At 42.2% G+C, this 16,327-nt stretch overlaps 1 protein-coding gene across 3 annotated transcripts; it reads left to right on the top strand.

Annotated features, from left to right (window-relative positions):
• The first annotated feature begins 5,319 nt into the window (after nt 1-5,319).
• On the top strand, nt 5,320-15,858 carry ZKSCAN4 (zinc finger with KRAB and SCAN domains 4). 3 transcript variants are annotated; one of them, XR_006057290.2, is made up of 6 exons: nt 5,320-6,029; nt 7,595-7,736; nt 8,940-9,022; nt 10,807-10,930; nt 12,154-13,120; nt 14,499-15,858. XR_006057290.2 is itself a non-coding variant. In XM_042237156.2 (5 exons), exons 1-5 carry the CDS (start codon nt 5,607-5,609, stop codon nt 13,014-13,016), a joined length of 1,548 nt encoding a protein of 515 aa, XP_042093090.1. In that variant the 5' UTR covers nt 5,320-5,606; the 3' UTR covers nt 13,017-15,858. The 3 variants fall into 3 exon arrangements, 2 of the variants coding, with proteins under 2 accessions (XP_042093090.1, XP_027814846.1); XM_042237156.2 differs by having other exon boundaries at nt 5,320-5,942; nt 12,154-15,858; XM_027959045.3 differs by having other exon boundaries at nt 12,154-15,858.
• The last annotated feature ends 469 nt before the right edge of the window (nt 15,859-16,327 follow it).

Here is a 16,327-nt window from a genome sequence, read left to right as displayed (position 1 = left end):
CTGGAGTGGGTTGCCATTTCCTTCTCCAATGTATGAAAGTGAAAAGTGAAAGTGAAGTCACTCAGTCGTATCCGACTCTTGGCAACCCCATGGACTGCAGGCTACCAGGCTCCTTTGTCCATGGGATTTTCCAGGCAAGAGTACTGGAGTGGGATGCCATTGCCTTCTCCACTGCTTCCTTAAGTATGACTGAAATTCCAGTCTTATTTATGAGACTCTGGGCTACCCAAGCCAGGAGAGTCACCATTGTCACCTGCACAACAGCTGATTGATACAGGTGAGGGGTACTGTTTATGAGAAACAGTGTGCGTGTGTGTGTGTGTGTGTGTGTGTGTGTGTGTGTGTGTGTGTGTGTGCTAGTCACTCAATCGTGTCCAACTCTTTGCAACCCCATGGACAGGCTCCTCTGACCATATAGGTGGGTAAAAATCTTACTGGATAACTGAAACTCTGGGTACAAAGCTTCTATCCTAATTTTTCTACTAATTAGATGGGGGAACTTGAGCTCCCTGAATTTCTCTGTTTCAGCAGAGAAATGAGTCTTTTAGCTTTTAGGGGGTCTTTAAAATTGACCATGGAGAGGAGTTCATAAACTATTTTTAAAGAGTCTACAAATTAGCCATACTATCTTTTCTTTAATTTTGTTTGGCAGCGAGGTGACTGTTCCTCAAGAGGTGAAAGCAGTGTGAGAGTTAAAATGTGTCTAGAGTGAGTACTGGGCTTCTATGCCAGTATATGTATGTATATATCTTGAGGAAATTAGAATTATTAAAAAAACAGTTATGCATGCAAAGCTTTATCACCATAATATTGAAAGGGAATATATGTCTAAGGAAAATTCATAAGTAATGCTCCAAATCTTGAGATTTATGTATATGCATAATAGGGTCTTTGACCCAAGATTAAACAAGCCCAAAAGGACATCAATAAGGACTGGTGGACATATTTTCTCAGATTTTCAGGGTCTGGAATTTCATTTTACTCTACTAACAAGCTAATTAGGGCTTCCCTGGTAGCTCAGCTGGTAAAGAATCTGCCTGCAGTGCAGGAGACCCTGGTTTGACTCCTGGGTTGGGAAAATCTGCTGGAGAAGGGATAGGCTACCGATTCCAGTATTCTTGGGCTTCCCTGGTGGCTCAGCTGGTAAAGAATCTGCCGTCGATGTGGGAGACGTGGATTCAGTCCCTGGGTTGAGAAGATCCCCTGGAGAAGGGAAAGGCTACCCACTCCAGTATTCTGGCCTGGAGAAGGCTATGGACTGTATAGTCCATGGGGTCATGGTCGCAAAGAGTCAGACATGACTGAGCGACTTTCACTTTCAACAAGCTAATTAACTTAGCCTGTGATTCTTTCATGGAATCTGGCATAAAATATGAGTTTCCTGGGACAGAAAGAAAGAATTTTATATGATTCCATGGAGGCCCAATGCCTTTCACATTTTGCCCTCAGAATTTCATTATGTTTCTCCAGTGCACGGATGTCCGCATCCTCCCCCACCTATAGCCATACTGTTTCAAAGTCGTAATTGTTGTTCTTCTCCAATTCTCAAAAACCTTCTTATGCATGACAGTCCTCCTTGAGTCTTCAGTGCTCCTACGTGTCTTGTTGCATGGATCCAGGTTATAAGGCCCTGATCATTACTTCTTTAACTAGCCCATTTCTTATAGATTGCAAGCCTAACACTTGTTATTCATAGATGGCGAGCAGCATGAGATCATCATATTTGCATCAGCTTCCCTTGCCCCCAAGTCCCAAGGAAGTGACATGATGGGCTCAGGTGGGTGCTATACACACAGCGTATCTATGTTGCATCCAGAAAACCTGAATTTACAAAATCCTCAGCTTTTATAATATGCAGTAAGTAAGCTTGCTAATTGATCATTGGGATATGTTATCTCATCTTTCAAGATTACCAATGACATAAACAATCTTGTAGAATAGAGTGGTAAAAAAAAAAAAGATTAAGGTCTTCTCCTTATTCTTTTATTCCTTTATTAAAAAACTATCATTTTCATAATGTCCTATTAAAATTTATGTATTTATCCTTCTCATTGTTTATCTTTTGTCAGTCCCCACTGGAATATAAACTTCATGAGGTCAGAAATCTTTGTCCTTTTTTTGTCAGTGTTGTATCCTGAATACTTAAAATAGTGTCCGGCTCTGAAAAGTGACTCAATTAACATAATTGTTCACGTTCAAGACTCCTACAAGATAAATAATTTAAAGCTGTTAAGTCCATGTGTATATCATTCTCAACTTTACAGTATATATTGACATTGCCTTTTAAGATGATCACACCAGCTTACATATCCATCAGCTATATATGAGTTCAAAAATTTTCACATTCTTATTAGCAAATATTACTGAAACTGCAAAATTTTGCTGAGGTATTAGTATGAAATATATTAAAATTTGATGGTTTTATAAAAGGCAGAGGAACCAGAGATCAAATTGCCAACATCCGCTGGATCATCGAAAAAGCAAGAGAGTTCCAGGAAAACATCTATTTCTGCTTTATTGACTATGCCAAAGCCTTTGACCATGTGGATCACAATAAACTGTGGAAATTTCTGAAAGAGATGGGAATACCAGACCACCTGACCTGCCTCTTGAGAAACCAATATGCAGGTCAGGAAGCAACAGTTAGAACTGGTCATGGAACAACAGACTGGTTACAAATAGGAAAAGGAGGACGTCAAGGCTGTATATTGTCACCCTGCTTATTTAACTTCTATACAGAATACATCATGAGAAACGCTGGGCTGGATGAAGCACAAGCTGGAATCAGATTGCCGGGAGAAATATCAAAAACCTCAGATATGCAGATGACACCACCCTTATGGCAGAAAGTGAAGAGGAGCTAAAAAGCCTCTTGATGAAAGTGAAAGAGGAGAGTGGAAAAGTTGGCTTAAAGCTCAACATTCAGAAAACGAAGATCATGGCATCCGGTCCCATCACTTCATAGGAAATAGATGGGGAAACAGTGGAAACAGTGTCAGACTTTTTATTTTTGGGGGCTTCAAAATCACTGCAGATGGTGATTGCAGCCATGAAATTAAAAGATGCTTACTCCTTGGAAGGAAAGTTATGGCCAACCTAGATAGCATATTCAAAAGCAGAGACATTACTTTGCCAACAAAGGTCTATCTAGTCAAGGCTACGGTTTTTCCAGTAGTCATGTAGGGATGTGAGAGTTGGACTGTGAAGGAAGCTGAGCACTGAAGAATTGATGCTTTTGAACTGTAGTGCTGGAGAAGACTCTTGAGAGTCCCTTGAACCGCAAGGAGATCCAACCAGTCCATTCTGAAGGAGATCAGTCCTGGGTGTTCTTTGGAAGGAATGATGCTAAAGCTGAAGCTCCAGTACTTTGGCCACTTCATGTGAAGAGTTGACTCATTGGAAAAGACTCTGATGCTGGGAGGGATTGGGGACAGGAGGAGAAGGGGGCGACAGAGGATGAGATGGCTGGATGGCATCACTGACTTGATCGACGTGAGTTTGAGTGAACTCCAGGAGTTGGTGATGGACAAGGAGGCCTGGCGTGCTGCGACTCATGGGGTCCCAAAGAGTCGGACACGACTGAGCGACTGAATTCACTGAAGTGAACTGAGTAACTAATGAAGTTAAAGATCTTTGCTTGTTTGTTGGTCACTCCAGACTCCTTATCTGTAAATTGCCTGTGCATAGTTCTTGTCAATTATTCTGTTTGACTGTTGGCTTTTTTCTTGTTTATTTGTTGATGCTCTTTGTATGATCTGGGTATTGATCCTTGTTGGTCATATGGCTCACAAATATCTTCCATCAGTCTTCTGTTTGTAGTTTCCACTTGTTTCTGGTATCTTTTGATGTGGTTTTAAGTTTTAATGATGTCAAATGTACTACATTTTTCCTTCACATTTTGTGCAGTCTGTGTATTTTATACTCAAGAGCATAAAGAAATGCTTCTAATTTTTTTCTAAAAGTGTGAAAGTTTTGCTATTTGACTTTTCTTTCTTTAAACAATTAGAATTTGTTTTATTTTTTCCATTTATCTCAAAACATTGCAGTGCCATTTATCAAATACTATATATATACACTTATACACTGACTTGTGTACATTTATATTTATTTCTATAAGTAACTGTAGATTTTGGGACTTGAGTTCATGTTGATACCTTAGATTCCAATCCAACACCACAGGATCATTTTGGCCTTTCTCTTTTTCATGTTTGTAACTGCTTTTCTGACATGAGGAATCTGGCTCATGGTTGCATAGTTGCAAGGAGAGACCTTGACACCATAAGGTTGCAGCTGGCAGCTATTAGCAGATATTGTTTTGAGAATGGTTGGTAGTATCCTTGAGTTTGATACAGTTCAGAAAATTCAAGTTCTCAGTGATGCAGAAACATGTCTGAAACCATATCCACAATGCATTCCACCCACCCCTGCCCAGTTCCAACTCTGCCTGAACCACAGTTTCATATCTTGTCAGAACAAATAACATTGGCCTCATAGGAGGTGGGGGGCATTTATCCCTATCTTCAAAGCGGACATTGTGAACAATAAGGTGAATGCATTTTTTTTTAATGGTTAAAGCAGATGTACATCTTGTAAGTCAGACTAACTTCCCCATGCTTCAATAGGTGAAAATTTCTTCCATCACTATCTACTGTTACTATCCCCATTTATAGATTGGGAAAGTCAGGCACAGAAAGCTGAAATAATTTACCAAAGTCACCCAGTTAGTATGTGGTAAAGCCAGGATTACTCAGATAACTTGGCTTGAGAATCTACAGATCTAACTATTATGCCAGATGGTAAATGAGGGCTATGAAGAAACAAGAGCAAAGAAAGGAGATAACAGGACTAGAGAGCTTCTGGAAGTGGGAAGCCTGAAAGCCTGCTTGCCTGAGAAGCCATGGAAAATACAAAGGGATAACTGTTATGTGCAGAGGGGGAGGAGGAATGGAAACTTTAGTTACTTTTGCAGGAGCAATCTCAATGGCTTTGCTGGCAGGTTTCCAGGCAGTGTCCTCCTGCCTGGAGCTCTGAGAAAACCCTGCTTTTTACTGAACTTTAGTGACAGTTTTATGCCAGCTCTTTAGTCAAGCTTACATCAGAGCATGGTATAGGCCACAACAGCATCCTTACAACATCGAAAGATCTAGTCTTATTTCTTATGATTCAGGGCCTGTCATCCTTTCTTTCTCCTCCCCTAACTGCTTCACTTGGAGGTAAGGGCATGGTTGCTAATGGGTTAACTCGGGGACAACCACCGAGAGGCTCTTCCTAGAGGGCCCGGGAAGTGGTATTGAGTCCCACTTGGGCTTCCTGTGCCCCACAGTCTCAATTTTTCCCCAGCATCTGGAGACTGCTCATTGCACCAAGACATCTTTGGAGATACTTATTGTGAGATTCAGGGTGGGGTGCAGAGGAGGACGCTGCAGAGGCGCGGACTGCAGGGGGCAACCTGTGAAGCTGCTCCCCAGGTGTGTCCTCGCCCCTGGACACGCGGAAGTGGACCGCTGCAGTTTTACTGTCCTATAGTGATTTCCCACCTTTCAAGAATTTTCCGAAGACATATAGCTCTCAGGTAGAGTGAGGCTTAAGTACTGCCTTGGTCCACAATGGCTAGGGAATCGAAGGAAAGCGCAGTTTTGGACGCCCAGTCTGCAGAGGACCGGACGGGGATCCTGACCGTGAAGGTGGAAAAAGAGGATGCCTCTGTCTTGGCTGCAGACGGGCGCGCCCCAGGCAGCCCGGCTCCAAGCCCCGAACACTCCCGCCAACACTTCCGAGGCTTCCGCTACCCAGAGGCTGAGGGGCCCCGCGAGGCGCTGAGCCGACTTCGGGAGCTCTGCCGACTGTGGCTGCGGCCTGAGACGCACAGCAAGGAGCAGATGCTGGAGCTGTTGGTGCTGGAGCAGTTCCTGACCATCCTGCCGACGGACCTGCAGAGCTGGGTGCGGGAGCAGCATCCGGAGAGCGGGGAGGAGGTGGTGGCGCTCTTGGAGTATCTGGAGAGGCAGCCGGATGGGCCAGTGCAGCAGGTAGAACAGGTTTAGTGTCTGCAAGCTGTGGTCTGCTTCTTCCTGAAATCTCAAGATAAGAGTGAGAGGCTTTTCTTTATGATCCAGAAACTCTCCGTCTCTTTTGGTACTATAAATCTCTTTGACAGTAAAGTGAAGTCTCTGGACTCCTTCACATAATAGTATTTATTAAATACCTGAAGTAGAATGTAAAGAATTAAAAGCAACTCAATTATATTGAAATACAGTTAGCAAAGAAGTAAATGTATGGTAAAGTTATATATGCGCTTTTAAAAATTAATGCACTAAATAGTGAGATCGAAGGACAGGCCTAATAACTCTAGTATAATTTCAAAGTGGTGGTGAATATCTTTGATATCATTTACCTGGTTGTAATGTGATGTGAAAACACCTCCAGTTGCAATTGGTGACAGTCTTTTGTACTGTCCGTAACACCTTGGTTTGTTGCTTCCACTCATGATTGAAGGAAATAATGAATTTTGCTTAGAGTCTAGTAAAAATAATTTTTCCTATTCATATTCATGGAATACTTAGGAGGGAATCTGTGGACCACAAGTTAGAGACCCCTGGGTTCATATTTATTTACATCTTCCTGAATATTGTATAAGACTAAATTCCCTCTTTATTATCTTGTATTCTTGTGTGTTCCTTTCAGCATGTACATAACCAGACCAAAGGCTTCTAATTGGTGACCCAGAGACCACGATTCTTGAGTAGGCATTAGTGCCTCTTAGCCCTGTAATAAGAGAAGAATCACTTCAAGTTTCAGCTTCAGGCTTTTCATTTCTTATAGTTGTTGTGGAAAATTCTAAGCTGCACATGAGCTAATGATTGTGACAGTGGCTTGAAAACCCATTAATTACAAATGTCTGGAAGGAAACCTGCATTTAATGAGGACATACCATCACTAGGCCCTGTGTTAGGTGATTTCACACACTGGGATCTTATTTGCTGGTTTGCAAAGCCCCGCAAGCTAGAAATTATTATCCTTTTTTTTAGGATAAGAAAACATATTAGTGTTCTCTGAGAACTTAGCACCAGTTCCCAAAGAGTTTTCACAAAATCACAAATATAAATAATGAGGGAGCACAGGTGGCTCAGAGGTTAAAGCGTCTGCCTGGAATGCGGGGGACCTGGGCTCAATCCCTGGTTGGGAAGATCCCTTGGAGAAGGAAATGGCAACCCACTGCAGTACTCTTGCCTGGAGAATCCCAGGGAGGGTGGAGCCTGGTAGGCTACAGTCCATGGGGTCACAAAGAGTCAGACACGACTGAGCGACTTCACTTTACAGAGTAATGCTAAAGAACGTGGACTCTGGAGTCATTCTGCCTAAGCTGGGTGACCTTGGGCAAGTTGCTTTAACACTGTGCCTCAGTTTCACCATTACAAGAATGCAGGTAATAAAAGTACCTAGCTAAGGTTGTTGCTATCTGCATTAAGTTAATATTCATAAAGCTCTTAGAAATAATGCATAGAAAGGAAATAGAAAATACTGGGAAATAGAAAGTACTGACACACAGAGAATGTGATAGAAGTGTCTGTATAAATAAATGAATGACTTTTAGGTCCCAGGTGGTGGCCAGGGTCAAGAACTGCTCTGCTGCAAGATGGCAGTGTTGACACCCATTCAGAGGCCACAAAATATCCAGTTCCAGCCAGTGAAGGCTCTGCTCAAGCATGAATCTCTGGGATCCAGTCCAGACAGAGGTGAGTGTTATCTTCTGGGCAGTATGAATTCTACAGACTTCACCCAGTTTCACTTAAGGATCCCCTAAAGGACAGATCTGTGGATAAGTGCTTTATATGCCCATCACAGATCTACTTCTCTTTGAGACTGAGACTAGCAGGGAAATTTCAAACAATAGTGGAAAGCTTTCCTAACCAAACCTGGACATGATAAATAAGACTTTATTAAAATTGGTGTTTGGAAAGAGTTGATTTTTTGTTAGCAACACAGTTAACTCCATTCATTCAACATATATTTCTGGAGGTTCCCTATGTGGTAGCCAGTGTTAGTGTTGTGCATATCAGGAATAGCCTGGTCCATAGCATAGATTTCTTCCTCCAGTGGAGCTTACATTCTAGTAAGGAGAATAGCAAATAAATTAATAATACACGTTCAGATATTCATGAGTGCTAGGAGGAACGTAAGACAGAATGTGTACAGCCTGTCAGAATATTCCAGAATTGTAGGACTTGTGCAAATCAAAGAGTGTAAATCTTCAAAACCTGTCACTAGAACGGGGTGAAAAATCACTCAGTAAGAAACTGCTATATTTTCCTGAGTGTTTCCCATGTGCTGTGACTATTTGGGCAGATTTCCAAGACAAATAACACTGGGATATGCCAGCCAACATGAAATCTTTATTTCTCAAAAGAGATCCTAGCCTAACCTATTTTCTGCCTCCTGCCAAGTTCACCTTTTATAGGAAAACCTGAAGTTCCCCTTTATTTCTCTTGAATCTGAGCAAGTTCTATATAAGCAGATTCCTATTTCCTTCTTTCTGGGCTCAGCCTAATCTGACTCTTCTTAGTCTTTTATAATAGAACTAAAGAAAAAAAGCACTCTAAGCTTCTAAATAAATTTTAGCAAGAACAAATATCCTCTTATCCACTCTTTCCAGAATGTTCAAGATGAAAGACTCTTTAGATGGAATGCTTTGTTTTGCCTTTATGCTGCTTCCATTTCTTACCAAGGATCTGCCCATCAATTCCGTGCCTCTGTGGAGCATACCACATCTCTTTAGGTCTAAGGATTTGAGCTGGCCAGGATCAGGAATTTTGGAAAGGCACACATGCTGTATAAACTTCTTTGTGGCAATTTATCTATGCAGTGTTTGAACTTGGATTCCACCGGGCAGAAAGTCTGAATGCCAGGGTAGATCTCATCCAGAGTGCTTTCCTTCTCAGTTCTCCAGGTTCCAAGGCTTGTCCCTGGGGGGCACTGCAGAGAAGATGCCGTGATAGCCACCAGGTTCGCCCCAGGGTCCCAGGTGAGCTGGAGCCCCTCTCCCTCCCTGCACCCAGCACCCTTCACTACTGATGGGCTCCCCAGTAGATCTCTTCTCCCCATTCCTCCTCCACCCTCATCTTATATACATCTGGAGTTTGAGTTTTCTCATCTATTCCAAGATTGCTATATGTCATTATTTTGGTGTTCACTTAAGAGGATTTTTCTGTTTCACTCCTAGCTGAGGGAATGTCTGTGCTTCTCGGTTCTTCCTACCCCATCTGTTTGGTCAACTCTTTCATCAACAAGATTTTCTTCTTCAAGGGAAATTTAGCAAATACAAACTGAAGATTTTGTTGTGATGGTAATTTGTTTTTTGTTTTTAAGTATCAAAAACTGTGCTGCTAGTGAGGAATATAAAGTCATGCTCTGTCCCCTAGGGACCTAAAGGAACACAGAAGGTGTGTGCTTTTAGTCCAAGATACTGAACAGCATTTGCTTAACCTGAATTTTAATTTCTTACCCGGTCTTCCATGTCCTGCTTGAAGACCTAAGTATTTGAGGCTCTGTAGAATCTAGTTTCCCTCACCTTAGACCTTGATTTCATTGTATTTTAAAATCATTGCTATAAATAAGCCCCCATCCCTGGTTTGCCGAAGCACATCACATATATTTTGAAAAGTTTAGATATGGTTCCACTCCTTTCACTGCATTGGTCCTTATTTTCCAAACCTTTCACTTTCTGAACTTTTTAGATATTTATGTGAAAGTACTTATTGTAATGTGTGTATTTCTTTCCTTTAATGGTTTTTTTTTTTTTTATGAAGATAGTATTAGAGACAGGGTTAAGTAGGCATAAGTGTACCATACTTGTTTTGTTTTTAATAAATAGCCCATGTAAAGGGAACGTTCCTTCATTACATGTACCTAGTTGTTTGTTGTTGTTTTTTTTTAATTTTTACTGGAGCATAGTTGATTTATAATATGTTAGTTTCAGGTATACAGCAAAGTGAATCAGTTATGCATATACATATATCCATTCTTTTTAAAAAATTAATTTATGTTTTGGCTGCACCACACAGCATATGGGACCTTAGTTCCTTGATCAGGGGTCAAACCTGTATCCCTCTGCAGTGGAAGTGTAGAGTCTCAACCACTGGACCATCAAGGAAATCCCACTCTACTCTTTTTAGATTCTTTTCCCATATAAGCCATTACAGAGTATTGAGTAGAGTCCCCTATGCTATGAAGTAGGTCCTTACTAGTTATCTATTTTATATGTAGTAGTATGTATATGTCGAAGAAGCAATGGCAACCCACTCCAGTACTCTTGCCTGGAAAATCCCATGGTCGGAGGAGCCTGGTGGGCTGCAGTCCATGGGGTTGCTAGGAGTCAGACACAACTGAGCGACTTCACTTTCACTTTTTACTTTCATGCATTGGAGAAGGAAATGGCAACCCACTCCAGTGTTCTTGCCTGGAGAATCCCAGGGACGGGGGAGCCTGGTGGGCTACCATCTATGGGGTCACACAGAGTCGGACACGACTGAAGCGACTTAGCAGCAGCAGTGGCAGCAGTATGTATATGTCAATCCCAATCTTCCAATTTATCCTTTCCTACCTCTTATCCCTGAGTAATTGTAAGTTTGTTTTCTACATCTGTAATTCTATTTCTGATAAGTTCATTTGTACCCTTTTTTTAGATTCCACATATAAGCAACATTATATGATGTTTGTCTTTTCTGTTTGACTAACTTGTACTCAGTATGACTGCTTGGGGAGTGATTTTGGGCAAGTAGAACTAAGTGGGATTACCTATTGTTTTAGGGGCCATTTAAAATGGAAGATGTGGCACTGACTGTTTCCCCTGGATGGACACAGCTGGATTCATCTCAGGTGAACTTGTATGGAGATAAAAGGCAGGAGAACCGTGGCAGCCTGACCTCCTTGGGTAAGACTGATGGGCATTGATTTCTTCTAAGATCTCCTGGCTTCCTTTGTATATTAGCATTTACTAGGCTATTAGAAGCTGTTTGAATTATGTTTAGCATTAGAACCGCCATATCTGAATCCCAACTACTAACTGGCTATGTGACTAGTTTATTAATCCTTCTGAGTCTTGCTTTTCCTGTGCCTAGTCTTTGTTGTAGCATGTGGGATCCTTAGTTGCCGCATGTGAAGTCTTTAGTTGCAGCATGGGAACTCTTAGGGCATGTGGGATCTAGTTCCCTGACCAGAGACTCAACCCAGGCCCCCAGCATTGGGAGCACGGGGCGTTAGCCACTGAACCACTAGGGAAGTCCATGGGCCTTGCTTTTTTATCTGTACTGCCAGTGTTCTTGCCAGTTTAGGTGGGATGAAATAGGTACAGCCTCTAGTTTAGATGTAGCTCATAGTAGATGCTCAGTAAATGCTGATTTCTTCCCCTTCCCTTCCTGTTGCTAGCCCTGACAGGAGAGGAAAGCTGAGGGGTCTCTTCAGGAACTGGACCATGGAACCATAGGGCGAGAGCTAGAAGTGATCTAGAGACTGACTGCAGAGCCTGGCCTTAGAGATGAGGATGCGGTGCAGAGACACACAAGATCGCCTGGCTTGTTTTCACACAGCTCATTGGCAGCACAGTAGGGACTCCAACTCAGATCTCCCAGCACTGATGCCAGTTTTACTTGGTGGACACTGCCTCTGCCTGGGTTCCAGCCAGAAATGACCACACCCTTCAGTGGTCACTGAATTCTGAGTTCCTGCTTTCCCTGTTTCTCACAGAACATTTCAGAAATTCTTTTACTTGCCTTGTTTACTCACCCCCTGCTCAGCCCTTTTAGTGTCTAATCCCAAGCACATGGCCCTGCCTTACTTTCATGGCCCTTCTTACTTTACAGAATTTAGAGCCTCTGTGTGTATCCCCAGCACAGTCTTCAGTATTTCTCACCACCTTCCCTCCAGTCTCTCCTTTCCCAGGTTGTACCCTTCTTCCAACAGCCCCATTCTCATTCTCAGGTCTCCCTCCCCCCAAGCATCCCTGTTCTCCTCCTTTATTCCCATCTGTATTCTAATACTTACATCCTCATCCTTGCCATATCCAGGCCTCTGTAATTCTTGCCTCCCTGGGACTCATCACAAAGCTTTCCTCTGTGGCAGGACATAACTGACAGTTGCTGGCCGTTTGTTGTTCAGGTGGTGTGGTGCAACCGAAGATCAGAGAGCTGCCTCCAGATGAGGATCATCCAACACAGGAGCCTGGGCAGATACCACGCCACCTGGGTGAAGCCACTGGCCAGATTCCCGCTTGTGCAGAAGCTGGTGAACAGGAGGGCAGGTTACAAAGAAAGCAGAAAACTGCCGCAGGAAACAGGCGGCACTATTGCCATGAATGTGGAAAGACTTTTGCTCAGAGTTCAGGCCTGACTAAGCACAGGAGAATCCACACTGGGGAGAAACCCTATGAATGTGAGGACTGTGGCAAGACCTTCATTGGAAGCTCTGCTCTCGTCATTCATCAGAGAGTTCACACTGGTGAGAAGCCATATGAATGTGAAGAATGTGGCAAGGTCTTCAGTCACAGTTCAAACCTTATCAAACACCAGAGAACTCACACTGGGGAGAAGCCCTACGAGTGTGATGACTGTGGGAAAACATTTAGCCAGAGCTGCAGCCTCCTTGAACATCACAAAATCCATACCGGGGAGAAGCCCTACCAGTGCAACATGTGTGGTAAAGCCTTTAGGCGGAATTCCCATCTTCTGAGACATCAGAGGATCCACGGCAATAAAAACCTTCAGAATCCTGACCCTGGACAGAGCTGGGAGAGTCAGGGGCGGAAGGAAAGCCAGTGGGAAAACGTTGAGGCTGCTATGTCTTATAAATGTAATGAATGTGAGAGAAGTTTCACTAGGAATAGAAGCCTTATTGAGCATCAAAAAATCCACACGGGTGAGAAACCCTTTCAGTGTGATACATGTGGAAAAGGCTTCACCCGAACTTCATACCTTATTCAACATCAGAGAAGCCACGTTGGGAAAAAAATTCTATCTCCGTGACCCATGTCTTACATGCCAGAGTTGATGTTCCTTCCTCACTGAACTGAAGCCACCCTGGAACCCTTGCTGACTAGAAAACTGAGCTGAGCTTTATTTCCCACCAGGTATCATCAGGTGTTTGTTAGAAAATAGAGTCTGAGATGAATTATCTTCTACAACCTAGAAGGTGATTGAAAAAAAAAAAAACTTGTTTGATAGGAAGCTATGGGAACATTGTCTGGAAGAGGTTGGGCCTGAAATAGTTCTCACCTTTTAGACTTAAATGGGCTTCCAGGCTGTCTAATTAATCACTCTCAGCCAGCATTTTATGATGTCTCTGGGTGGATGGCTCTCTGATTTGGGTGGCTGGTGTTCTGACTGTTCATTTTGCGTATAATTAATCCCTCACCTGTTGGTTGGATCAGTGATGTCTTATCCCCACCCCACTGTGCCTTGTATACAGGTGCTATAAACATTTATTAAATATACCAGTGAAACGACCTTCATAGCTCTGAAAATCTAATGTCTGCATTGCTGATGACTTTTTAAGGCCACTTGTGCTTGTCTAATTCTCTGAGGGTCTAGATTCTGGGTCAATCTAGTATATTTATTGCCAAGTACAGAAGATTGTCAGAGTTGGGGTAGTGTGTGTGTGTGTGTTAGTTGCTCAGTCATGTCCAACTCTTTGCGACACCATGGACTGTAGCCTGCCAGGCACTTCTGCCCAAGGGATTCTCCAGGCAAGAATACTGGAGTGGGTTGCCATTCCCTTCTCCAGGGGATCTTGCCAACCAAGGGATCAAACCTGGGTCTTCTGTATTGCCGGCAGATTCTTTACCGTCTGAGAGTTGAGGTAGAGGAATCCATATTTCTTCACCAGCATAGGAGTTATAGTAAGAATGCCTTAAACAGCTTCTTTATCATTAAGACATTGTGAGACTGTTGCATCCAAACAACTTCAGTCTGTAGTCAGCGTTAACGATATTAGTTCATATTAATTGTGCTATTCTTTAGGGAAAACCTTTCACATTCAGGTAAATACAAAACAGTTGATCAAGTCAGACCAAAATGGTTATGTATCTCGATATAAATAAATCCTATGATGCTCAACAGCTTGTTTCTCACTTTTTGGTTATCTTGAACCTAACCAAGTGCCAAGACACCATTGATATCCCTCTCTCCCAACTTAGAGCCCACGATGCATCAAGGCTTATGCCAGCTAGGCTTAAACTTCTTCCAGGCTAGAGGATTCACACCAGATATTTATAACAAGTATCATTCATGTTTTCAAAACTGCCCTGTGGTTGGGGAGAGGAAGACTGCGTCAAAGGCAGCCAACGATGATAGAGACCTGAATATGGGTGGTAGGAGAAAATGTATCTTTTTGGAAACACATTGGGAGTCCTGGGATCTGACAGAAATGATTCCATAATGTCCAAAGTATCAACCTATTAAGTCAAGACTGTCAATAAGAATTTCTTGGTATCTCCTATTTTCACTCAGATCACCTTCTGTGAAGCTCTTCAAAGACCAATACCATCTTCATAGGTGTGAGTGCCCTCTCCCCAGCTTCCAGCTTTACCAGATTAAGCCAAGAAAGGATTCTGCTTTGATGAAATCCTGGACCAGTTTTGTTCAGTCACCAGCAGAACGTTTTCTGTTCTCCAGTCCCTTGCTGGATTCCTGCTCTGAAGAACCCCAGGCTGACTAGGGACTTTGTAAACTGTAGGCCTCTCCCAGTATCACTTCCCTTGGGTCTTTCATTGCCTTCATGATTCCCTCATTGGAGTATAATTTAAAACTAGTTTTCTAAGAACCTGCAGACTTTCTCCAGTTAACCTTTTAAGCCTGTAAAAATTTCCTTTTATATTAACTGTATTATGGGTACCTCCATAAAGCTTACCATTTCCTCTTCTCTCCTTACCTTTATTTTTCCTAAATGTTTGTTAATAGCCCTGATCTTAAACACTGTTCTTTTTTTTTTTTTTTTTTTTTGGTATTTGTTTCTTATGTCATGTGAAGAGATATACATGAGAACCTTTTACAAATCAGAAAGCATTATACACTTACTCAATAAGTATTATCTATTGAGATTAACAAAGGACCACTGTGCCTCCTTTCACTCTTTCTGCTCCTTCTGAAGCTAAAAATTTTCTCCATGGAGGAGGGGAAGATTGTAGAAAAATAATTTTCAGTGCCTCCTGTTCCTGACAATGAAGGGGATAAAGCATAGACACACACATGCATACATACTTGGGCTTAGACTTTCAGTATAATAACATTGATAAGACTTGCACATAAAAATAAGACAGTGCCAGAGTTGGGACTCCATGCTTCCACTGCTAGGTGCATGGGTTCAATCCCTGGTCGGGGACTTAAGATCCTGCATGCCATGCAATACAGCCAAAAAAAAAAAGTTTTTTAAATAAGGCAATATCCTGATCAGTGACTTGTGAATGATGAACTGAATACTGTGAAAGTTCCGAGGAGAGAAATGTTACTTCTGCTGTGTGCTATTTTTATTATATTGACAGGCTGATATATTAGCTGCAGAGACTAAAGGAGTTATCAGATTTAGTAACTTTTTGTTTACTGCATCAACTGAGACCTTGGAATTTCAGCACAGCAAGCATTCCTGGTCTCTTTTCCCAATTAATGACTGAACATTATGATATATTCTTGCCTGTTCCATGTATTTTGTTTATTAGGAATTGAGCTGTCATCCAAAAGCCTATGCACAACTTTCTAAATTCCTGTTTTTATTCTAATTTCTAAGCTACTTCAAATTTTTGAGGGTCTAAAAAACCCCTGAGCAATCCTAATGTAACTTATTTGTATAAAATAATAAATCATGTGATTATTCCTTTTGTCTCAGTGAATTCTTAAACAGCTAAAACACTGCATAATTTCCAGGCTGTTAGAAAATAATTATACTTTCAGATATTAACTAAAGTGTTAAAACTTTGAACCATTTCCTTCCCTCTGTTCTCCAATTCTGCCCATCAGCATTTGGAGTCTGGGAAATGGAATCTGTAGCCTTTCTGATGCACTACAGTTCAGGGTATAGGACTCGTGTGGCAAAAGTGAAAGTTGCTCATTCCTGTCCGACTCTTTGCGACTCCATGGACTATACGGTCCATGGAATTCTCCAGGCCAGAATACTGGAGTGGGTGGACTTTCCCTTCTCCAGGGGATCTTCCCAACCCAGGGATCCAACCCAGGTCTCCCACATTGTGGATGGATTCTTTACCAGCTGAACCACAAGGGAAGCCTGGACTGGTGTGAGGCTGAGACATATTTGCTTACAGATAATCTATAAAAGTTACCTTATC

This window comes from Ovis aries, chromosome 20, assembly GCF_016772045.2.
Source record: "Ovis aries strain OAR_USU_Benz2616 breed Rambouillet chromosome 20, ARS-UI_Ramb_v3.0, whole genome shotgun sequence".
NCBI classification, from domain to species: Eukaryota; Metazoa; Chordata; class Mammalia; order Artiodactyla; family Bovidae; genus Ovis; species Ovis aries.
The sequence above is the reverse complement of the archived record's forward strand: the minus strand, read 5'-3'. Positions and strand labels throughout refer to the sequence as shown.

What these genes read in the sequence shown, in the direction of transcription:
- ZKSCAN4 (XM_027959045.3), top strand. Translation starts at nt 5,607, where the DNA reads ATGGCTAGGGAATCGAAGGAAAGCGCAGTTTTGGACGCCCAGTCTGCA. An exon ending in GGTTCGCCCCAGGGTCCCAG is followed by an intron (nt 9,023 to 10,806) that starts GTGAGCTGGAGC and finishes CTATTGTTTTAG; the next exon opens with GGGCCATTTAAAATGGAAGA. An exon ending in TGGCAGCCTGACCTCCTTGG is followed by an intron (nt 10,931 to 12,153) that starts GTAAGACTGATG and finishes TTTGTTGTTCAG; the next exon opens with GTGGTGTGGTGCAACCGAAG.